The 26,896-nt window shown below is 32.7% G+C and overlaps 1 protein-coding gene across 1 annotated transcript in view; it reads right to left on the bottom strand.

The window, feature by feature from the left end:
* Nucleotides 1-18,087: 18,087 nt before the first annotated feature.
* LOC114337084 (homeobox protein Nkx-2.1) overlaps nucleotides 18,088-26,896 on the bottom strand; it is a 173,538-nt gene continuing 164,729 nt past the window's right edge. The window contains exon 7 of the mRNA XM_050652684.1: nucleotides 18,088-18,868. Coding sequence (XP_050508641.1) covers nucleotides 18,602-18,868 — 267 coding nt within the window. The 3' untranslated portion in view covers nucleotides 18,088-18,601. The remainder of the gene's footprint in view (nucleotides 18,869-26,896) is intronic.

The raw sequence follows: 26,896 nt of genomic DNA, 5'->3' as shown, positions 1-26,896 counted from the left end.
GAACCAGTTGTAAACTTACTTCAGTCTGTAACTTTGCAAGCGGTTAAGGCATCCCAGCACATTAAACGCTTATTGCAATTGATAAAACAACACCGTGATAGCCCGGAGGAGGTCACATATGAAATTATGAGAGATGGTAATATACTTGCAGATAAAATTGGAGTGGAAGAGGATATAAAGTCATTACCCCGTATTGTTAGGAGAGGGTTGCATCGAAGCAATTACACAGCTGAAAGCCTATCAGAATTTTGGCGGAGGTCTTTAGTAGTCCCATATTTGGACTCCATAATTAGTTCTGTTGAAATTCGTTTTTCTGAATAAAAAACCCCGTCATTTGCATTATCTAAACTGCACCCAGTTCAAATGTTAACAATGTCACTAAAAGATCTCACAGAAGCTTACGATCTCTTCTCCCATTTTTACGGATTATCGAATATTAAAAAAGAAATTGAACTTTGGCAAAAACTATGTCAAGATAAATCTGAGTCAACGGCACAAATAGGTGTCCTAAAAGAGACTGAACATTTTCTCCGGAACGAGGATAGCTTTAAAAATTTTGATTGCCTTATCTTGCACGACGTCTACTGCTGGCTGACTGATCCTTCAGTAGCTTAGGAAGAATTAAAACTTGGTTGAGAAGCACTATGGCAGAAAGTTGACGCAATGGCCTTGCAATGATGGGCATGCACCGAAAGTATATATACTTGAAAAATCGGAAGATTTTATTAATAAAGTAGTTGACAGATTTGCAAAAAATCCGAGAAGGTTATGTTTTAAATAATTTTTATTAATTTTCATATTTTTGTTTTTTTTTATTCTTCTAAAATTAACAGCTTTTCTATAAAAATGCAGTAAGCGTATATGAGTTAGAATAATATAGTTACGTAATTATTATCTGTTTTCTAATTTCCAATGTTTGTCTCATCTTGATGCCCCCCTTATCATGCTGGCTGGCGACGCCCTTGCTTTCGAACCCGGGGTAGTTGTTGATAACGGGTAGTTTTCAAGCAATGCCCCACAATTGTATTGTACGGTAATGCAATCTTTCGGTGAAACTTTTTTCTTCTAAACATTATTTTAATTCCTACACCTCCCATTTCTTTGAGTGTCTCAGCTGTTATTCCATCTTCGCCTTCTGCTTTACTGAATTTTAGCTTTTATCACTGCCTCAATTTCCGATTTCAGTATGTGGTTATTTTTTCATAACTTCTTTTCTCTGCGTTATTGTTTGGGTCGTTGTTAGAGAATAGTATTTCGCAACATTGTTTCCACACCGCTGGGATACCTTATTCTGCCGTTGTAATGGTATTTCCACTATCATCTGTGATGATCTGTGTTTGCAGTTTGAATTCTCTGGCAAGATATTTGAGCTTTTACTTGAGAAAAGTTCTCTAGATTCTTGGTAATCAGAATGTTCTTCTAGTTGTGCACATATCTTTTTAATGTAATGTAATATAATAGTGTCTGTATTTCTTTTTGTATTGACTTTGATATGCCGCGTCTACTTTTTCGTCTTTCCTCTACAAGGATCATCTTCAGTCATCCAATGTTTTTTCTTTGGGGTTGTGTTGTTGATGAATTCAGTGTATTCCCACATTTTGTCAGGATCTCCGGTAGTCACTGATACTGATAGATCAACTTTTGCTAATTCTTCTCTCAAAATATCTGGATATTTTGGAATCAATTTTTGTCTTCTGCTTCTAACATTTTTTGGTTGAAATCACAGTGTCTTCGGACAAGAGAACAATAAAACAATATTAACTATACTTGTACATTTTATTAAGATTTAAAAACACAGTTACCCGACAAGATAGTGCAGTTTTTCTAGTTTTAGATATATTCATTATAAACCTATGATTTTTTACGTTTGAAGTAAATAGTTCTATGACTTTTTCCAGTAAGATAAATATTCTTTCTACTTTCTGTCTTACGCAAATACTTTCTAATGCATGACTATTGTGTAGGTATATGTATAATAATATAATAAATATATTATTATAAATAAAACACTTCACTAATTAACGAAATAAGGAGCGGCCTATAGAGAATTTTCTCTCTATCACTTCACTGATTGCATACTGTAGCCTGTAGCACAAGCTGCAGAATACTCATTTTGAAAAATAAATTGTTGCCTAAGCTCAGAACTAAGAAGTAAACGTTGTGAAAGTTGGGAATGGCTTTGAAAATTCTACAATCACAATCACTTGATGCGCAGCAAAATTTCCGGAAATTATCTTAAGTCGGCCAGTTACGGTACTGCGATGTCGCCTGACCAGATCGTCGATGATAACAATCTCTGCAGTACTGCAGGAGACAGGCCAGTTTGTCTGCGGTCAAATTGTACGATTTCATTGGGTGCATGGTCACACACAATCAATATTTGTACCAATTAGTCGAATTCGACAAAGTTGAACGATACCGCAGTACCGTGACTGGTCAGCTTTAGAAAAGTAAACTCGACCTGTAAACTACGTTTAAACATCACGTAGTCGAGTCCCGGCAGCATCTATCCGTTTGCGTGCTCATTTTACGACAGCGCGGTTTTGAAATAGACACGGAAACTGCAAAACATATTTAGTTCCAAACAAGTGTTGATTTGAAAGAGCTACAGTGAAGTATTATTGAGTATTTCAAAAAAATGGCATAATATTTTTTTAAGATAGAATATTTTGGTACTAATTACTTAAAGTTTTCGGAAAATTTATAAAGAAGGAAACTTTGATATTACGAAATTATATTTTGTTTCCACATATCCAACGAATGAAAATTTTTTTGGTTAAATATGTAATTTTGCATAAAGTTGGTATATAGGAGGTATTGGTGGTAAAGAGTAGATTTATAAAAAGAAATGGAGTAAAAATTTTTGAATTTTGAAAATAGACCTACTTCACACTGGTATGTAGCATTCTAACGCCACCTGTTTCGTTACAATATAAACCCATACGTAGTTTGAGGTTTAGCTCTTTCAAATCAACACTTGTTTCTAACCAAATATCTCTTGCCGTTTCCGTGTCTATTTCAAAACCGCGCTGTCGTGAAATGAACACGCAAACGGAAATACGCGTCCCTGCATTCATGTATATCTTTCTCTCCGAATACTTTCTCTATCTGTTCTCTGCGCTGATAGGCAACAATTTCGAAAATCATTCCTAGGCTTGACGAGTAATATAATATTTATTTGATTGGTGCTTTCTTTCGATTTTTTGATATTCAGCTAAATATCTCATATGATTTATAATGAATATACCTATAAATTACTATATTGACTCTAAAATAAAGTACTGTACAGCAAATAATTTGCTACACCTATATTCAATAATTTAATATTTACATTTATAATGGACAGCTTATTGCGATTTCGAACAAACACTATATAAAAATAAATAATGTAAATAAACAAATTCAAATCATGTAGACTGAAAGGATTTAAGATAAAATGTTGCCAAATGAGTTAATTTAAAAACTTAGTAAATACATAAATTGGTAAATTTTTTTAGAAAAATGAGATCATATTTTAAGAAAAGTATAGGTGTATATCTAAAAGTTTATCCCTGTTTTCGTCATTTTCAATACTTATTTATAACAATATTCTTAATCTAGGTCTGTGAAACAGAACAAGTAGATGACAAGTATAGAATTTTATCGTTAGCAGAATAAAATAATAAAGGACCAGTGTTTGAGAAAGAGAGACAGAGAGAGAGAGAGAGAGCGAGAGAGAGAGAGAGAGAGAGAGAGAGAGAGAGAGAGAGAGAGAGAGAGAGAGAGAGAAATTAAGTCCGCCTGGGGCAGCTGGTGGCTGGATTGAGTAGCTCATCAGATGAAACTGCCGGTCCCAAACCCGTTTAATGGAAGAGGCAATATTCAGATCAGGTTAACACCCTATCTAAGGTCTATAAATATAACGGTGCACATAGAACCAATGATGTACATACCTAGGATAAATAGGACAGATCCACTGAAGACAACCAATACAAGTAATCGGACAACTTTTTAATGAAAAAAAGAGTCTACATTAAGGATAGCCTCGAGGCTGTCGGAAGAACTGAGATTTGGTGTGCAAAAGACGGTGGAAAAATCGAAACCAAGTGTGGAGGCGCTGGTAATATGGCTAATGCCGAACATGGAAGGCCTATTTAACACCAAATGAAGGATGCTAAATAGAGTCCTCCAGCCGGTAGTGTCTTAGACTGACCCTATGTAGTATAGCGAGCTGGATATCACGAAACTGCATTAGCTCTATATGTTATAGGAGCGGTGCTGCCGATTGGTTTGCCTTGCAAAGAGGGAGCGAGGTTGTATGCACGGAGGATTCATGGAAACAGACGAGGAAAAGAAAGACGGAGAGAACGATAGATGGGTGGCAGAGGGAATGGGCGAGTGATAGTTGAAAGGCTAGGTAGATGAAGGAGCTAATTTCCGATCTGAGGCCGTGATGGGAATTTAGGTTAAGGAAATTGAACTAATTCCTGACGTAGTTTCTTACCGGGCATGACAGTTTTAGTACCTATACAAATAGGATGGGCAAATCTGCCTCGGAAACTGTGCTGTTTGTTCTACCGCTCCCGGCTACCTCTTCAGGTCGGATGAAAGGAATATCAGAATCAGGAGAACATAAGGAACAACAGGAGAGAGAAAATGGAGAGAGGTTTCACTGTCTGATCTCTGTGTGATGAAGAACAAGGAGCAGAAGGACAGAGGAAGAAGTCGTGGGCCTGGAATACGGTTAATCCGGCACTACCCTGGGGTCTTCTGGCCTAGTTTTATGCTCGGCCAGAACATGCCAGGGTGTATTGCTTCGTGACATCGGATGTATAAAAAATATTTCACCCACGTCTGTTTGCAAGACTTGCAAACAGACTGCAAGAGTCTGGCAAGTGGGCATAAAAAAAGTGATTTTGAAGAATTACAGCCAATCTTGATGGCTTTATATTGTGAATATTGTGGTTTGGATTAAAAAAAAATCAAAGTAGTTAAAAAGATAATTTAATTAGAAATATATTTAAAGTTCTGTTCTACATCAAACAAGATTTTTTTTGTTTAACAATTTGCTGAAATCCTAATTTGTATGATTAATAAAAAAAGAACTTTTTCAATTTGTTAAATGTTGTTTAGGTACAATTTGAAATCCGTTTTAATATAGTAACTCTATAATATATTTCATATTTCTTATAATTTAAAATTAATTTCTACATTTTACTTTAACTCATTTGGCTTTAAAAAGGTTTAAATTTGGAACAAAAAAAAATAAAATTGATCTAAAATTGCACTTCAGTCTGTAAAATCTAATAATTAGAAATTTACAGGCTCCAAAGATTGTAAATGCCTACAAATTTTGTTAGAGACGAACCTCCCGATATCCAATGATTCATTTCAAATGAATTCTTCCCAAAACAAGGTGTCAGGCAAAAATGTATACTATCTCCACAATTATTGAATAAATATATACTGAGAACATAATTCTGACGAGAGAACGCACTTGAATTATGGGAAAAGCATCTCAATAAATGACCGAAAAATAAACACTAATTATGAACGATATAACCCTCCTTGCCAACAGTCAAGAAAATCTGCATGGTATGAAAATATCCTGTAAATTCCATATACCGATCAGGAAAAAAATTTTAAGAGAACTAAATGAGATGCGAAATAAGTTTTTACCCCTTTAGTCAAGGGCCCATCTGTTTTGAGATGGACGTTGAGAGGTGACTCAAATTTTTTTGCAGAAATTGCTTGAAAATAACTCAAATAATAATATTTGAGTTATCCTCCCTCTCAAAAAGGTCTGGAACATTGTTTAAATAATTAAAATGTCAAAAAATGAAGGAAAAATTCGATTTTTTTCTTCGTTTTTTGATTATAACTTTAAAAGTATTCATTTTCCAGAAAAGATGTACTGACATAAAAGTTGCATAATTAAATTTCCCACAATATAGAATTGGTTAAAAGTTTAAAAACTAGTCACCCTTGTTGCAAAATAGCAATAATTGCGAAAAAAACCATACAAAAACAAGTATTTGCATTTTACGTTTTTCAACCATTTATGCTACACTTATGACCTTCATATTTCAGCCAGAAAAACTTTATGATACAGTAAAACAATACTGTAACTTTCATTAAGATCGGTTCAATAGATTTTGCAAAATAAATTTTGCAATCCAGCTTTTGCAAAAACAATTCATTTTTTCAAAATGTTATAGGACGGAAAATAAAGCAGATAGCAAGTTTAAATTTTTTTTACATATAGAAGTGTACTGTACCTTTCATTTGCTATTTGCAAAATTAAAATCGATTAACTACCACGGCGTCAGGAATTTTTTTAAATAAACATTAATTATTGGTGCTACGCGCAGGACAGCGGTGTTCGATTCACACAAGTTGATTTCCACCAAAATTTCTTCCAATCTTCATCTAACATATTATTTTCTTACTCTATATTTTGTTGTATTTTAATATTTTAATTCCACAAAAATCAATCTAATTTTATTATTGTTTGTGAAATATTGTTTAAACAATTGTATATGTTTAAAAATAATAAACTTTTATTCTCAAGTTAAAATATATGAACAAAGAAAGTTTTTGCTAAAAATAGTCTTATTTCAAAGGATAGAGTATGTGTTTTTATTTTGCAATAAACAAATTTATTTATTTATATCGAAATGTAATAAAAATTAAAATGTATCAATAATTATCAAAGGTCATTGGAATACCCAATCAGAGCAAACTATCCGGTGTCCTGCGCGCAACACCAATAATTAATGTTTATTTAATAAATTCCTGACGCCGTGGTGGTTAATCGATTTTAGTTTTGCAAATTTCAAATGAAAGGTACAGTACACTTCTATAAGCAAAAAAAAATTCAACTTGCTATCTGCTTTATTTTCAGTCCTGTAACAGTTTGAAAAAATGAATTTTTTTTGCGAAAGCTGGATTGCAAAATTTATTATGCAAAATCTATTAAACCGATCTTAATGAAATTTATAGTATTGTTTAACTGTATCATATAGTTTTTCTGGGTGAAATTTGAAGGTCCTAAGTTTAGCATAAATGGTTGAAAAACGTAAAATGCGAATACTTGTTTTTGTATAGTTTTTTCCCAATTATTGCTATTTTGCAACAAGGATGACTATTTTTTAAGTTTTTAACCACTCTATATTGTAGGAAATTTAATTACACAACTTTTATGTCAATACAACTTTTCTCGAAAATGAATACTCTTAAAGTTATAATCAAAAAACGAAGAAAAAATCGAAATTTTTCCTTCATTTTTTGACATTTTGATTATTTAAACAATGTTCCGGACCTTTTTGAGAGGGAGGATAACTCAAATATTATTATTTGAGTTATTTTCAAGCAATTTCTGCAAAAAAATTTGAGTCACCTCTCAAAGTCCAAATGTACTAGTATTTTTACAGATGCGCCCTGGTCTATTTTTGAAAGCAGGACGACCAAATAGTGATCGCACAAGACGAAAATGACCTCCGTTTCATGATGAGAAATCTGGAACAAGAATATACAAAGAACGAGATGGATATAAACTACAGAAAACTGAATATCTAACGATGGGGAATACAGAAACAATACAGCTGGAAATAGACGAAGCTAAACGAATTAAAGAAACAGGCAAATACAAGTATTTAGTAATACCAAGGATACAGGGTAATGTGGAAATAAATAAATAAATACCAATACAGGAGAATGTGGAAAACACCATGAACAGAAAGAGTAACAAATCAAGATGTTTTGCTGAAGATGGGGAAGGAATGCGAAGTCATAAAAACCATACAAACGAAAAAACTGGAATATCTAGGCCACATAATGAGAGGAGAAAAGTACTCTGTGCTAAGACTCATAATCCAAGGAAAAATCTCGGGAAAGAGAAATGTGAGACGTAGGAGGATTTCCTGGTTGCGAAATTTAAGGGAGTGGTATGGTGCAGTTCAATATAGTTGTTCAGAGCTGCAGCCAACAATGTTAAGATTGCTGTGATGGTAGCCAAAATCCGATAGGAGACGGTACTGCAAGAAGAAGAAGTAATACCAAACAAAGGAACTATTGAAGACTAGGGCAAACAAGAGACTGAATACGAAAATTAAATGGAAAGACTGATATAAATAGAAAGAAGAAATCTATAGGAAGGGGACTGGCAAAACAGAAAGAACTGTAGGGAACGGTTGAGTGAAGGGATACAGTGAAAACTATGGAAATCCTTGTTATATATGAAAGCAGGACCAGGTGTATTGGCCTTGAGGTCAACCAAGATAGAAAATAAGACCAAGTGCATGGTAGTTATCCTTCTTATAATATTTGAGTCTTGTAGAGACGAGGTAACTGCAGTGGCGCACCCATATAAAAAAATATAAAGAATAGTAGGAAAATGTAACTTTACAAAAAAATTTCGGTACCCAAGCGAAGAGGACAAATAATCCCCGGACAAATAATCCCGGACAAAAAATCTCCACAAATTATCCCTGGACAAAAAATCCCCAGACAAAAAATCCCCGGACAAATAATCCCAGGACAAAAAATCCCGGAAAATAATCCTCACAAATTTTTTTGGACAGAATATCCCCACAAAAAAATCCCGGACAAAAAATCCCCAAGAAATATTTGCTGCCGAGTAGTTCTCTAAAAATTTTCCGGTTAATGCAATCGCCATGAAACCGCTTTTCGGCACGAAAATAATGATTAGCAATTAATATTAAGCATGAATTGCAATTTCGATTACCAAATTTCGAATTTCAATTCCATGCCGAAAACTTCAAATTTTACATGACAAACGAGTTTGAGTTTTTTCAAAAATTGTGGAAGATATGGGGAATTGGGGATTGCGCTAAGGCTGTAGGAACCATGTTGTAACTATTCGCTTAAATCTTTTACTCACTCTGCTTTGAATGACTATGTTCAAAACATCGCCTATTCGTGATGAGAGCTGCTGCTCCCGAAAACGATAATTACTTTTTGTAAATTTACCGTCAAAAATATTTAGTTATTATCATCATCAATGGCGTTATAACTCTTCGAGTATCCTTGAGAGTGGTTTACTATTGCTTCCATGTGTCGGTCCTGTGCCACTATTTCCCATTGTCTCGCTCCCATTTTCTCCAGATCTTCTCTGACTGCATCTTTCGACCTGTTTCTAGGCCGTCCTACAGACATTTCTCCCATCTGGCCTCTCCCCGAGCAGCTATGTCTGGTTTGATTTTTGGATAAATTTTTCGCATGACATATTCTAAGGCCAGGTTAAACAACAACAGGGACAACAGATCTCCCTTTCTCAGTCCAGAATTTACGCAGAAAGCATTTGATATTTCCCAACCTTTTCTAACTTGTGCAAAGAAGTTACTTACACACATTTGCGTTACCGCAGTTAGTTTCTTGGGTACGCCCAGCTCGACCATTGTATTCCATATTGTAGGATGATTAATTGAATCATAAGCCTGTTTGAAATCTATAAAGATCTGATGCACGCCTTGTTATACTCCCAATCCTTTCAAGCATTTGTCTAATAGTAAATATTTGATCAACAATCTATCTTCCGGGCCTGAAATCACATTGGTAGTCACCAACTATTACTTAGCGTATGGTAGTAATCTTTTTAGTAATACATAACGAAAAATATTTAGTCATCAGTTTCAATTCACTATAAGCAACATTTCAGAAACCTGCTTCAAAAGCTTTCAAAAGCTATGGCAAAAACCTGTGTTCTGCGTTTTCATAACAAAGCTGAACATTCTTAATAGCGCAAAAATTTTTCATGGATGCACACAGATAATAGGCAATGTTTTGAACTTAGTTATTCAAGGCAGAGTGAGCAAAAGATTTAAGCGAATAATTGCAAGATTCCCACAGTCTTAGATCATTCCACATATCTTCCACGATTTTTGAAAAAACTCACACTTTTTGTCATGTAAAAATTTGAAGTTTTTGGCATGTAATTGGAATTCGAAATTTGGTAATCGAAATTACAATAATTCATGCTTAATCTTAATTACTTAATCATTATTGTCGTGCCGAAAAGCGGTTTCATGGCCATTGCTAATATAACTCTTATGCACTGAGGCTGAAATACATTTGAGTCGATTGCGTTCACGGGAAAACTTTTAGAGAACTATTTGGTAGCAAATATTTCATGGAGATTTTTTGTGGGGGATATTTTGTCGAAAAAAATGTGTGTGGATTATTTTTGTCCGGGATTTTTTGTGGGGATTTTTTGCCCGGGAATTATTTATTGTCCGTGGGATTTTTTGTTTGGGGATTTTTTGTCCAGGAATAATTTGGGTGCGCCACTGGGTAACTGGAAAGTAGAGACAAAGACATAAGCAGGAACTCCAAGCACTCTATGAAGATGAAAACAGTACGATACATCAAGGCAAATCATATAAGATGGGCATGACTTGTATTGAGAGCAAATGATGAAAAACTACTAAATATAACCTTCTGAGAAAGGGCCGATTGCAGAAGATCATTTGATCGCTCAAGAAGGAGATGGAAGGATGCAGTAACGAGTGATGTACGTAAAGATGGGGGTGCAACAATGTGACATTATTGTACAAGATTTTCAAGAGTGGAGAAAAATGATTTTCAAGACTTTCAAGTGGACTTTAAAGACTAACTTAGAGTTGTAGAGCAAAGAAAGAAGAAGAAGCCAAACGAATGGAGAAAGAACAATATGATCGATCGCTCTGAGGAATAAGCATGTTAAGTTCCATTTTGAAACAAACATGTTACGTGTTACCTATGCTTCGTTGATTAAAAGATATCCCACAGCACAACTTCGCATGTGGGGGTATGCTGTGAAGACATCTTAACTTTGAAGAGCTAACATGCTTTAGCCTAAACCCTGAAAGTGGAGAATAATAAAAATAGTAATAATATTATAAAAATTGTCGACATTTAAGTGGAAAATTCGTTTCTAACCTAAAAAAAAATTACAAAAAATTTACAATTCAAATAAAATTCTATTTTTATTTACAAATCATACCTAATAATCGTCTTTTTTTCTAATATACATATACTTCAAGTCATATTTACAAAGAATAATCACATAATACAATTTATACAATAAAAATAATAGCTAAGAGAGCAAACACCCTGTATTTTCGATAGGTTCACTTTCTAATGAAACTAAAATAATGACAGCTCTTTAAGTACTTGTTAATATTAATATCTTAAGTTTTGAACACTTGTACTTGGTTCTAAAGTTCAAAATAAATTGCGTACTGTTCGGATCAGTTGTACGTTCCGCAACGTTGAAAACAGAGATATGCAAAGTTTGAGTTTCGTTAGAAAACAATAGAATAAGTACTTTTGATAAATGTTTTTCAATGCATAATTGTTAATTTAATGCATTATTTATTCTGAAAGATGAAGTAGGTACGTGTTAAAATTAAACTTGCCGTAAATGATGGTACCACTATAAATATTTATTTTGTATTTTTGTTAAACCGCGTCCTCACTGGTAAACTTTTTCGTGCTTGTTGAATTAAACACACTACACGCAGTTGATACAATTAAACATAGTCGATACATAGTCAAGGAATACAGAGCGTGGCAGTTGGTTTGGATGGTGAAAATTGAAAAAAAAAATTAAAAAAAATTCGCTGCGGAGTGTGAGTTTGCGCGCCAGCCACGAAAGGTTAAATGACAAGCTCAAGAGTTAACTTTAACAACAACTATTTATAAGGATAAAAACGGAACAATCAACAGTGACAAATTGGAAAACCTGCAAAGGTGAAAACATATTTTTATAAGCTCTTAAGTCAATGGTGTAATACCGTAGAGAAACAAGTAAAATAAGCAAAACCAACAAGCAAGGATTATCAGGGTAAATAGTGGTTCTTTACATCTTCTTCTTTTGGCTTTATAGCTCTAAGCATATCTTTGCCTTTGTGTATATTTCTTTCTCTTCAAATCTCTTGGATCCTTCTGCTTCATTACCTTACATTTATAGTTCTCAAGTAATTCTCCACATCTATTCTTCACCATCTGATTCTAGCTTTTCGTTGTTTTCGTTTTTCATTTTGTTGGTTTTGATTGCACCATTCTCTTAATTGCTTTTATGTCTTTTAATATCTGGACATTGCCTGCCGTCTTCCAATGAAGACGGCAGACGACTGCCTTAAATGCATTGAACTGCATTTAAGGCAGTCCCTAAAATTTTTGAACTTTGACACTCTCCTTCTTTCCTTTGGCTGTATTATCAGTATTAGCATTTCATATTGTTGTCTCCTCATTACGTGTCATAGGAATTGTTTTTTATTTTTTTTATTTTTATTGTGTTTATTGTTTCGTATTCTTTGCCTATTTCTCGCAATGCTTCCGCTTTCGTTTTCTTCTATGTCCATGCTATTCTAAGCATCATTCTGTAACACCACATTTCAAGCAATGAGTCACACCTTGAAGTTATTCCTACGTACAGGCGCGGATCTAGAAATTCATAATAGAGGGGGCTGGACTTCCCGAAAATATTATTATTATTATTATTATTAATATCCAGATTTAGCCATATACTCGCACTCCCCCTAAGGCTCTGAGTTGCGGTCCCAGTATAGCTTGTAGTTGTCGTTTTCAAGCATTTTGTCAGGGATGTATTGATAACAAGGGAGATGGTCGGTTTGGAGAAGTCCCAGTTTATTGGTAAATTCCTGGTGAATAATCTTTCCTCTGCTTCGGCAAATATCCTTCCTGATATCAACCAGTAGTTCGACTCATCCAGGTTTGCATTTTCTTGTTTAGAAAAGTGGTTTATGTTCATTGCTTGTTCCATCAGTTTAAGCCGTGCTGTTTCATCTAATGCCCAAATTGCGCGATTTAGATGTCTCGGCTTGCGTCTGACAAGAGGTTCTTAAATTAGCAACCAGCTTTTCCAGTTGCTTGCCTATGCACATAAGTCATCTTCCTCCTAGATACCGCGGTAATGTTGTTCTCTCTACTGCACTCATTGGGTCTATTGAATAAAAAGAAGTATTTGCTTTTACTTACAAACATTTAAGTATTTACTTAATAGTAATTGAATAAAGTCATTTCTTTAATGCTTTATTTAATTACTATTAAGTAAATACTTAAATACGACGAAGTAAAAGCAAATACTTCTTTTTATTCAATAGACCCAATGGATTGAGCTCTGGTGCTACTATCTCTATCCTCTCTTTTTCCGAGCTACTGAGCCCTAGGTGACTTAGTATGCTGAAGTATCTCCCAAAATAGTTATTTATGAAACAGTTCGTGAAGTATTTTATCTACGATAAACAAATAAAAAACTGTAACTCTTCGTCACTGGAATTCATTACTATTTTAAAATTTTTAGAACTTTGACATTTAAAAATTCTAAATTCGTTCAAACCACAAAACTGTCAAAACTTTTGTTGTAATTTATTACTCATTATGTCATCACCATGGCAATGCGAAAGTTAAGGATATTTGATTATATGAAAGTATGCCAAAAAACAGTGCGAAAAAGTAAATCCCATTTAAAATACATTGTTACTTCACGCACACTTGAAACCCTTCACGCACTGCTATCTATAATGACAGTTTTCACAAACTAAAAACTTATACATAATATGACAGAGTAGATAAATAAAATTTTCGTGTATATCTGGTCGTTGAAAGTGGTACAGTTTTCAGCATGGTCTATACTCTATACTCTATACTCTATACTCTATACTCTATACTCTATACTCTATACTCTATACTCTATACTCTATACTCTATACTCTATACTCTATACTCTATACTCTATACAGATGTTCATTCAGACCCAACTATTTTATGTTTTTTAAAAGGTTCTTCGGAATGACTCCAGTAGTAGAGAGAATATATAATAGGTAGGTATTGTTTGGGTACTTCCAAATCTCCGTACTTGGCTGTCTTTTCATTATATTTGACACGCAGATTATTGTTGTTAGGTATCGCCACATTAATTAGTGTTTTGTATCATGAATTTATTAACGAATGAGATCTGTTCTATTATATGCCACTGTTTAGTCTGCTGTCCCAGTAATTGTAATTCTCAAGCATACTCTCATGGACGTATTTATAATATGGGAGATGATTGGTTTGGAGAAGTCCCACTTTGATACCTTATCTGATATAACTGATTTGATATACCTGATCTCTTAATGAACACCGAGAGAACAATTTCTTTTCTCCTAGAACACCGATTTCTTTGAGCAATATTTCTTAAAAGTTAACATATCCTATTACCTTAAACATACCGGTTCACATATAAAGAAACGAGTTTTTTAAACAAAACTCAATAATTTCTTACAGATAATTTCTTCAATACTAAGAAATGCATTAATGGTTACATTTAATTTTCTTATCCTAAAGTTTTTATTTCTTAAATTGAAAACTACAAATATTTTGCAGTATAAGAATTATAATGTTAAGTTAATCCATATTTATATTTGTGAACAAGAAATTTTCTTGCAATCAAATAAATATTTTAAACCGCAAGAAATAATTCTTCAGAAACACCCTCTGTGGTAACTGTGGTTATAAAATAAAAACTTTGTCATTAATGCCAAAATGTTACTGGCAAAGAGATTTTCTTCCACAAAAGAATTGCGCAGATTAACTATTTATGATTTAGTCGTCAGTGTTTGTCAAGATGGCGTGATATGTTCATGTTCATATAGATGGATTTTGGATTTATCGGTGTTCTTTAAAAATTAACGGATATTTTGAAGGTACGTACATATATAGGTATTAAATAAAAGTAAATTGAGTAATTTAAGATGTAATAATAATATTGTTGCGTATCCGAATGGTTAAAAGAGAAACATAATAGTATCTTTATATGCTTTTTAGGTATAATGATGGAAGACTCTGAAATAAAGGAGCTTATTATTCTAACTGGGAAATATGCCACAATTTAAAGCTGGGGCAGAATGATATAATATATAGCTTCAGAACAATATTAAGAAAGGAGTTATTAACCAACTGCGGGGCCTTCCAGAAATGGTAGAATTTCATACATGTAAGTACCTTTTTAAAAATGTGTATACTTATGTATCAACTATAATAGGTTTCTTGAATGTATCGTCTTCTATAAAAATATACAATACAACGATATATCAAACATGGCGGGTGCAACGCTGAGGATGTGTTCTGTTAATTTATTTGAGATAAGGAAATCAGTTAGTCTAAAAGAAATATATGTTTATGGTTAAGAAATGTTATTGCCGAAAACCGTGAATTAGTGAATATGTATTAAATGACTTAGATGTAAACTAATAATACTTTCCCGTAATAAAATTTCTTAATGATTAGGTATGCTGTCTCTTTTAGATTATAAAAATTAAGAAAATTACATATTATTCTGTCTGCTTCAAAGTTTTACATTGGTTGTATTTTCCCTCTTGTTTTAGCTAAACATAGTTTATTGTGTGACTTAATATTATACAGATAAATAATTAATATTACATTAACAGAAAGAAAAAAATAAACAAAGATGTCTAGGTTAAATTATGCCATGTTTGAACTAAATATGATTGATTATTATTAGTATTAATAGTTCTTATGTGGGGCCGTGTATTTGTTTTTTTTTGTATTTCCTAAATTTGTCAAAATAAATATCTATATCTTTATAAAAAAATTTTTATTAAAGTAAGTTTACTCTTTTTACATAACAATTTTGTTTTAGTGAATTGCTGATATACAAAGTGCTATTAACAAAAGAAGGAAATTTGAGGAAGTTGGATTTGCCTCTCCGTCCTTTTATTGTTGTGCAGAAACAAGTGGTTGAAGAGTGGAGAAAATGTTTGTATGTAATAATAACGTTTTATATCTTGTTTTATTAATAAATAATGATTTTACCTTAACACAATGATTTATTTCGCCGTATGTAATATCACTTTATTTTCAAGAAATATTAACTCTAAATATACGTTTATCTCTGCGAAATATATTTCTTAACATTAAATACATTAATTATTAATAGTAAAATAATAATATTCCTTACTAAGAAATATTATTGCTCAGAAAGAATAGTTTTGTAATGTGTAGAAAATATATTTTTATGACTAATAAAATTAATTAACATCAAGTGTAATTTCTTTCTGATAAATGGGTTTGAAGTTTGCCAGAAAGTGATAGTTCAATCATGTTTAAGATATATTTCTTTGGCTATAGTAGAATTTATTTGAAATATTTTAGAAAATTTTATCTTACATACAAAGATATATTTCTTAGGCAATATGCCAAGTCGATCTTTCTTAAATATTAATAAAGTTTCTTTATATCAAGAATTTTTTTCTCTCGGTGAAGGATCTTTCCTACTGAGTCATGCCGTTCCTTATTCAGTTGCAGCAAACGCCTGGCATCCCCCGGTAACATATTGGATGGTTTCTTGGGATTGACATCCATATCAGAAATTGTCGTTTTGGATCTGATTGTCTTTAAATACTGCTGTCTTCTGCTACACCCAAACCGAATTACAACACTGAATAAACTGTATTGAATGTTCCAATGTTGCCACATAGGCTCGACCGTTGTGTGAATGCATACTGTTCATTGTTTAAAATGTGGAAAACATATTGTTGCATAAATTAACAATTCAAATCAAACATTCGGCGTAAAACAGTTATACAAAATGATAATTTATAGCAATGATGTTCCTTGGCTTACTTCGGGAAAATTGTAAAACTGTAAAAAAATAATATTTAGAGACTAAGTACAATAGGGGGTCTAAAGCCCCGTTGACCCCTCTGTATCCGCGCCTGCCTACGTATCATGCAATGTGGTCACCAACATCTCTAGAAGATAGGCACCTTTAGAAAAATATCATCCAAAGTAGAATAAGGAATAAGTGTGAAGAAGGTCAAGATGAAACACAGTTTGGTTTTAAATATGGGTTGGAAGTTGTTAATTAGAAATTAAGTAATTAATAATAAACACATTTTGAACGTAAGTCAGTCCTGCACTGGAACTGAATACTGAATATGCTTGAATTTTTCGAAGTGAGTGTGTTATGTGTATATTATTGTACTAAAACTAAAAATTAAAACTGTCGATAAAAACTAAAGATTAGTCATCTATGACTAGTAAATAAATATTTCAATTAAAATTTTATCTCTGACACTGACTAAAAACTGACAAATCAAATTCTCGAGCTTTTACAATATTACCTACAACATTTTTCAGAATCTGAAGTTAATAAATATTAAAAGTGATAATCCTACATTGTATGTATAGTTTTTAACTTTCTTAATAGTATGATATACCTAAATAGATCCAAACCCAGACATCCAAAGTGGAAGTTATCCTCCAACACCAAACTGTACTATATGGTCCACATAATGTTCATGAGCGTCGGTTGTGGAGGGAGGGGGAGGGGGGAGAAATCGGCAAATTCGTAGTTTTTTACGTATTTCGTCAATATTTCTAAAACTATGCGGTTTAGCATGAACAACCTTCTATACAAAAATGTTCTACATTAAATTTAAAATAAAAAGGTTCTATGCATAATCCTTCTAAGATGAACGGTTCCAAAGTTACGGAGGTAGTATAGTATACCTTATTGATAAAAAAAAAGGCCTAACCCAGACATCCAAAGTAAAAGTTTTCCTCCAACACCAAATTGGTCCACATATTGTTCGAAATATGACGAAAAATGTAAAAAAACTACTAATTTACCGACTTCTCCCCCATCTCCCCCCCCCCCCAAACCGGACGCTCAAAATAGTGTAACTTTTTACTGAACAATATGTGGACCATATAGAACAATTTGGTGTTGGAGGAAAACTTTTACTTTATATGTTTGGGTTAGGCCTTTTTTTGGACCAATTATACTAGGTAGGTATACTACCTCCGTATCTTTGGAACAGTTCATTTTAGAAGGATTATGCATAGGGCCTTTTTTATTTCAAATTTAATGTAGAACATTTTTGTATAAAAGGTTGTTCATTCTAAATCGCATAGTTTTATAAATATTGACAAAAAACGTAAAAAACTACGAATTTACCGATTTCTCCCCCCTCTCACCCCCCCCCCCCCCCCCACCAAACCCGAGGCTGATTGGTGTGACTTTTTTCTGAACGTTATGTGGACCATATTTTATACCTAGAACAATTTGGTGTTGGAGGATAACTTTCACTTTGGATGTCTGGGTTTGGGTCTATAGTTATACCATATTAATTTTACAATTTAGAAAATCCCTGAAAACTTATATAATGTTTATTTTAATAAGTTACAGGGGTGAACAAAAAGAGAAAATTTATTGTGATTTTTAATTTCAAATATCTCATTCAAAAAAAAGTTTGTGGTTATTCTAAGGGACTTTCGGCCCTCGGTAATAATGTAACCTTTCATTTTGCGTTAAAATTTTTCAAAAATACTTGCAACTACTTTACAAAAAAATAAATGCATTTAAAACACATTGGCGCGAAATTTTGCGCCTACGCGCTTAATTAGAATGAATAAATAAATACAAATTGATACTTAACAGCTTTGCAATATAAGTCTGTATTTTTTTTTTCAAAGAAGCTTATAAAAACTATACAATGTGAGGATTACCTTACTGCACATATAAATTCTAACTTTACACATCTCCGCAGTACACCAATCCGTATTGTTCATAGCAAAAGTTTTCCATTTCGTACTACCAAGCCCGCGTCTGCAGTGGCAGGTAGCCTGCGCATTGCTGCTGGTAGTTCCCCTGCTGCCGATAGGCCATTGCAAGCCCGCTGTTAGCCATACACTGCGTCTGTTGTTGGGGCGGTTGGCAAGCGGGTGATTGTTGCGTTCGCGATGTGTCAGATGAGGCGCTCGAGGTGGCTGTTTGATTCGTGTTGTTACCACCACCTGAACATGGTTTACCGTCTTTGACTAGAACTGGAACTGCTACTCGTCGTGGTGAACTTGAAGACTATAACAAAAGAAAAATATATACATATGAAGTCAAATATATACAGTTTTAATAAATGATTAAAATCATTAAAGAAAACAAAATAGAAAAAGGATCAAAGTCGTCTTCGAGACTATATTTTATAAGAATACGCATGCAGAACAAAGCTAGTCGTGTTACCAGTTAGTTTCGGAATTCAAACTGTTCAGCACACAGTTACACCTCACATAGTGTATACATACTGTTCTGTAAAATTCATAAAGGACTTTCAGGGCATGACTCATTAATCTTATGAATCTGAAACTTATGAAAGTCGCTGCATACCTATGTAAAAATTTTCCTTTTTTGACATTATTATACAGGGTGTCCCGAAAAGCTTGGTCATAAATTATACCACATATTCTGGGGTCAAAAATAATTTGATTGAACCTCACTTACCTATATACAATAGTGCACACAAAAAAAGTTACAGCCATTTGAAGTTACAAAATGAAAATCGATTTTTTTTCATATATCGAAAACTCTTAGAGATTTTTTATTGAAAATGGACATGCTTATGGCAGCAACATCTTATAAAAAAAAATTAAGTGAAATTTGTGTACCCCATAAAAATTTTATGGGGGTTTTGTTCCTTTAAACTCCCCAAACTTTTGTGTACGTTCCATTTAAATTATTATTGTGGCATCATTAGTTAAACACAATGTTTTTAAAACTTTTTTGCCTCTTAGTAATTTTTCGATAAGCCAGTGTTTATCGACATATTTTGAATATTTGTAGAATCCACCACATATTTGTATATGGTTAAGTACGATTATAGACACCTGTTAATAATCTGAAAATTTATTTATAATTTGCATTTTTAGGTATACTTTGAAAAAGAAGCCACATCTCGATAAAAGGTGACTTGTCAATAAAAGACTAAAAGGCAAAAAAGTTTTAAAAACACTGTGTTTAATTAATGGTAGCACAATAATAGTTTAATTGGAACGTACACAAACGTTTGGGGGCTTTAAAGGAACAAAACCCCCATAAAATTTTTATGTAAATATATTAAAAAAGAAGCCGCATCTCGATAAAAACTGAATTATCGAAAAAATACTAAGAGGCAAATAAGTTTTAAAAACGTTGTGTTTAACTAATGGTATCACAATAATGAATTAATTGGAACGTACACAAAAGTTTGGGGGGTTTAATGGAACAAAACCCCCATAAAATTTTTATGAGGTGGACAAACTTCACTATAATTTTGTTTTAAGATGTTCCTGCCACAAGACTAATACATGTCCATTTTCAATAAAAAATCTCTAATAGTTTTCGATATATTGAAAAAAATCGATTTTTATTTTGTAACTTTAAAGAGCTGTAACTTTTTTTATGAGCATATTTGTACTAAGGTAAGTTAGATTCAATCGAACTGTTTTTGACCCCAGAATGTGTGGTATAATTTATGACCCCACTTTTTTTTGGGGACAATATAATAAAGAAGTTCCCCCAAATAGCATAAAAACTATTAAAAACAATTACCAAAACAACAAAGTAGAAGTCAGAATAGATGGACAACTTGTAGACATACACAACGAAATAAGACAGAGGGACTTACTGAGCCCTATGCTCATCAATTTAATTATGGATGAAATAATCAAAAGTGTCAATAGAGGAAGAAGATACAGAATAGGAAACAAAAAAGTAAAAATACTCTGTTATATACACGATGCAATATTGATAGCCCAAGATGCAGATAGTCTACAAAGAGTTGTCCACAGATTTAACATAAGAGCAAAAGAATTTAATATGACAATCTCATCTCAGAAAAGGAGAAATTGATGGCATAAGTATTAAACAAGTAATGGAAATAAAATACCTTGGAATTACACTGTTTAGCTATGAAGATCTGGACAAAGTGAGAGATAAAGTACAAAAAGCAAATAAACTGGTAGGATGCCTTATACACTATAATATTTACTATACTTACTTACACTATAATACGCTGAGAGATCGAAAGAGGAGTGAAGGCATTAGAAGAAAATGTAACTTACAGTGTATAAACGAATGGACACTAAATAGAAAAAAAATATGGAATAACCAGATAGGCAGAATGGGGGCGACCCGCGTGGTCAAAATAGTAAGAGATACATCACCAGACGGCAGAAGAAGCATTGGACGACCAAGCATAAGATGGAGTGACCACCTTCCATAGAGATACCAATCAGTGGGGGATACCGCAGAGATACCTTCGCTTCCAAATAGAGATGCATCAAGTCAAACTAGTTTGATTTTATTCAACAAACTTGACTTGACTTGAAAACCAAACTTTTTTTGTAAAAAAATTTGACTTGACTTGATTTCAATATCTTTAGGTTTGACTTGAAATCAAACTTCTTCAAACAGTTTGAAGTTTGAATATCATATTGCGCAACGTGTTTATTTCCAATTCTAATTGAGAGCTTACCGATTTTTTTTTACTTATTTGGATAGGTTTTAATCTGTTAGTTCATTTATTATTAAGAAGTATATGCTTGGCATGTTTATTACGTTCGTTTTGAAGTGTGTGCTTTGTGAAATATTATCTAAACCTGAATATTTTTCGACTCAGAATAAGTACCAGATCAAATTGAGTCTGATTTTGAAGGTATTCCCGGTGCAAAAATTAAGAGAAAAATCTGCATACTTGTATTATATAAAAATAAAGAACAGCGTTATAAAATGACAAATAGTGAACTAAGTCTTTAAGACGACATTGCAAAGTCGCAAAAACATCATTAAACTTACTCCATCAAAAATATAATATTTTGTTGTTCCTTCATAAATTTTTGTTAAAGGGTCCATTCAAGCTCTTACAGGCCGTTTGAAGCTCTTACAACCTCTTTATCCCATCTGTATCTTTTCATCTTTTGTTGTGAAGAAAGGTGCAGCTATTTATTGTAAACATGTGTTACTGTGCTTGATTTGTTTAATACAAATTTTAAGAATTTTTCACTTGAATACTATCGTCCTATTGTAATATGAGCGGAGCGTGAGGGGGCAATATAATACAATCCAGGGGTTTTATGTAAAATATAAACAAAAGTTGAAAAGTTGGGAGATTGTGATTCCGATTTTTTAAGTTAAAAACAATGTTACGTAACGCGCTGTTCGGACCTCCCTCCCCCCGTATAACGCGCCGTAACGTTTTACATGGCCCCCTCGCCCCAACTTGCGTTACGTAATACTTGAAAGCTTCCAAAGTAGATTAAATTATACTTGGTATGATAAAAAAAACTAGCCAACGAATTCTTTGTTTTAATCTAGTAACACTCAAATATAAAAAAGTTATATCGATAAAACGAAACTTGCCAGCAAGCAATTCTAATAGGTCTGGATCCCGCGTATGAAAAAAAAGTTTATTAATAGCAAGCTGAAAATTTGTTAATAGCTTAAGGGTGTCTAGTTGGATAAACTTTGATATATGGGAACACTGGAACAGGGGCAGTTTTAATTGTGGAACAGGTTAAAAATTTGGAACGGTCAGACCACGAAAACGGCACATTTATTTTGTCCGACAGAACAGACTTAAACTCCCCGAACAGAGATTAAACTCTCATGCAAAAATCAGACTGCTATTTGTCACCTGTCATAATTCCTGTCATTTGACATATTCTACATGTTCCACTCATTAAAACGCCCATTTGGTGATACCAGATGGTCTGATTTTTGCATGAGAGTTTAATTTCTGTTCGGAGAGTTTAAGTATGTTCTGTCGGACAAAATAAATGTGCCGTTTTCGTGGTCTGACCGTTCCAAATTTCTAACCTGTTCCACAATTAAAACTTCCCCTGTTCCAGTGTTCCCATATATCTAAGTTTGTCAGACTAGACATATTTAAGCTATTAACAAATTTTCAGCTTGCTATTAATCAACTTTTTTTTCATATGCGGGATCCAGACCTATAAGCATACAGGAATCATTTTCAAACTTACTTAAAGGATAAATTTTCAAATTTACTCTATTTTGATTATAATCGCTTCCTGTATCAAGATACTTTTATGTGTCACTCATTGTATTATTAATTTTCTTATCTTAATTGGCAACTAACATGTCAATCTCGACAAAAAAAGTATATCTACTAAATAAATTATTTTTCAAACTCTTTCAAACTAGTTTGACAAACAGTTTGAATTTTCAAACCTGTACGATTGACCAGTTTGACTTGACTTGAATTATTTGTCAGAAGGATTGACTTGAGTTTGACTTGAAATTAAGTCAAACTCAAGTCAAGTTCAAACATTCAAGTCAAACTTGTGCAACTCTACTTCCAAACATCTTTTTTTTTTTTGTTGTTGTTGTTTGTTTGGGTTTATATGATACGGATATTAAATCCATTCGCCACTTCTTCTTTTGAACTAATAACGCAATCTTTGCTTCTATTCAATTCCCCCTTGTGTCTTTCTGTTTCAACCTCTTACATTTATTGTTATTAAGTGTTTATCTACCTCGTCTAACTATCTGCTTCTAGCTTTTCCTATGATTTTTGTTTGCCTGTTGGTTTCCATTCCACCATTTTCATACTTGCTTTTGTGTCTTCAACCTCTGGGCATACCCTGCCAACGCCTACCTTTGACTTCGATCAAACCGTACACCCCTTTATTTACTCCTTTATAACCATCATTACATTCATTAAAATTTGTATCAACTTATCAAAAACGCTAAATTTCACATTACAAACGATCTAAAGCTGCGTTAGGCCTGGATTTCGCGTACCAAAAAAAAGTTTATTAAGATTATTATTATTATTATTATAAGAAATTAATAGCAAGTTGAAAATTTGTTAATAGCTTAACGGTGTCTGCTCAGACAAACTTTTATATACGGGAACACTGGAACAGGGGAAGTTTTATTTGTGGAACAGGTTACAGGTTTCGAAGGCCAGACTACGAAAATGTCTGGCTGCACATGGATTCGCTCCCGGCTTCAGGTAGGAAGACCTAACCCTTCGGTCATAACTTAACTTTCGGGTATGAGTTTCGGAGCGAACTCGTGTACAATAAAAGTGGTTTTATAGGGGTTGGGAGCGAACCCATGTGCGCCGAAATGTCTCATGTATTTTGTCGGACAAAACTTTCAATTGATTTGTTATCCTTTCATTAAACTCTCATTCAAAAATCAGACTGCTATTTACCACCAACATAATTCCTGTCATTTTACATGTTCTACGTGTCGGACTTACTAAAATGCTTAACATATTTGTCGGACAAACATTTCTTCATGTTTTATATAAAGTTTGCTATTGAATAAATTTAAAAGCAACCTGCTAGTTTTCATAATTATAAACCTGTCAGGATGACACGTTCCACAATTCAAATCACGTTCTACAATTAAAACTTCCCCTTTTCCAGTCTTCCCATATATCAAAGTTTGTCCGACTAGACACCCTTAAGCTATTAACAAATTTTCAGCTTGCTATTAATAAACTTTTTTTTGGAGGCGGGATCCATGGACTACGTCTTTTCGATTGCACAAGTATTCACCCAATTTCACCCAATGTTGTCTTCGTGATTAATAAAGTTTACTCAATTACAATTAACGTATCACGCTTTTCATTGCTGTGCCGAGCTTCACGCTGCTTTTCTGAATTTGTAGATAATATAAATAGTCTAGTGTAAAATAAAATTACACTACATGTAAATCACAATGTAAATTCGTACAGGTTGAAACAAATTTTATATCAAAGTTTAGGTGGATACAAAAGATATTTTCAAGAAAGTATCCAAATCATATAAGGGAATCATTGTTTAAATAATTAAAAAGGGGTAATTTTTGCAAAAAAATTACTTTTTTAAATGCTGAGGTCATTTAATTATTAATGAAGGTTTATAGGATTATTTTCTGCAAAGTTGAAGGGTAAATCTTTCACATAAGACTTACTAAATTAAATTTGACTCCTTATTTATTTAAATAATTATACATAAAACTTTAAAAAAATTTGCAAAAAATTATTTTTAGCGTTTTAAATAAGCACTATAAAATATCTTATTTTACAGAAAAAGTTGCGCTATGTTATCAGTATTAATCAAAAAAAATTGGTCCAAAAATATTTAATATTTTTTAAGATATTGAATTTGTTTATTAAATGTTACTCTATTTTCAATTGTAAAAACGCGATTGTTTAACACGCACATTTTATTTAAGAGATTTTAGTTAAATCTTAATATCTTTAGGTCTAGATTCTACAACTCAGAGATTCGACATTCTTAATAAAATTTAACCCTAAAAGGGCTCGTAGTAATATAACTCCAAGAAAAAAAAAGAAGAATAAAAACGACAAAAAAATTTTGTTAATTAGTAAAAAATCCCAGGAACCCAATTATCGAAACGGCATTTCAAAATACTTAATCCCCGCGACGGTATTTAAAAAACAAATTATAAACAAATTTGAATAATTTTCACATGCCATTTTACGGAGGAGTTTAATAGAAATTTGAATTTATCAATACATTTATCGAAAATATACATAAAAATAAAAATAATGAGATGTTAAGCAGGTGAATATTTCTTTGCCAACAACTGCGTTTTTGCAATTGAAAATATAGTAATATTTAATAAACAAATTCAATATCTCAAAAAATATTAAATATTTTTCGAAAATTTTTTTTTGCTTAATACTGGTAACTTACTATGTAAAATAAGATATTTTATAGTGCTTATTTAAAACGCTAAAAATAATTTTTTGCAAATTTATTTTTAAAGTTTTATATACAATTATTTAAATAAATAGGGGGTTACATTTAATTTAGTAAGTCTTATGTGAAAGATTTACCCTTCAAGTTTGCATAAAAAAATCCCATAGACCTTTATTAATAAGTGAATTACCTCAGCAGTTAAAAAAGTATTTTTTTGCAAAAATGACCCCTTTTTAATTATTTAAACAATGATCCCCTTGTGTGATTTGGATACTTTCTTGAAAATATCTTTTGTACCCACCTAAACTTTGATATAAAATTTGTTTTAACCTTTTCGAATTTACATTTTGACTTTTTTTTATTTTATTAGGCTAAAATCGTCTTTTTGACGATAATACAATGAGTCTTTAATATCATCAATGAGTTTTTAATATCATCAATATGAATCTAATTACCAATTAATTTGTAAGTCGCTGACACCGGCTCTGGTTCTATCCCGACAGTTCGCGTAGCGTAGCACAGATCAGAAAGAGAAAGGTAGACAAAAACGCGTAGCTGGTGTATACAGTGCATGGGGGCGAAATATTATGGGGGCCTCGCCGTGGCCCACTTGAGATAACGTGTGTTTTCAAGAGGGTCTGCAGCAGGAGGAATATAAAACCTTTCAGATTTACCCTTGGTCCCTTTCATGCGCCTCTATGGATTTAGTCGAAGAACTTGAAGAGAAGAGATGAAAATTATTGGAATAAAAAAGCGTATATACGCCTAGCAGAAATTCAAATATTTGCTCTGTAGATGTGTGCCTAATATGAGAATAAATACAGTTTATACGACGTCCTGCGTCGCAGGGGGATGATGAATTGAAGTACATATATTATGTATACAGAAGATATTTAGAAGTCATTACTTTTAAATTAGACGAGTTTAAGATCGCTGCTACTTCTCATTTTTCATTTTATTTTCACTTCCTTCTAAATATCTAAATTAATATTATTATGCCAAGCTTTAATAATAGCAGACAATGTACACATATCAACAATGTTTAAGGAACACCAATACTATTCCACTTTTTTTAGTAAAATCAAACACTTTTTTGTTAATGCATACCAGCCAGTTTAAAAACTTGTTCTCTACAAGTCAAAGTAGAGTTGCACAAGTTTGACTTGAATGTTTGAGCTTGACTTGAGTTTGACTTAATTTCAAATCAAACTCAAGTCAATCCTTCTGACAAATAATTCAAGTCAAGTCAAACTGGTCAATCGTACAGGTTTGAAAATTCAAACTGTTTGTCAAACTATTTAGTTTGAAAGAGTTTGAAAAATAATTTATTTAGTAGATATACTTTTTTGTCGAGATTGACATGTTAGTTGCTAATTAAGATAAGAAAATTAAT

The sequence above is a fragment of the Diabrotica virgifera genome, chromosome 6, assembly GCF_917563875.1.
Source record: "Diabrotica virgifera virgifera chromosome 6, PGI_DIABVI_V3a".
Classification (NCBI taxonomy): Eukaryota; Metazoa; Arthropoda; class Insecta; order Coleoptera; family Chrysomelidae; genus Diabrotica; species Diabrotica virgifera.
This window is presented reverse-complemented; position numbering and strand designations above follow the sequence as displayed.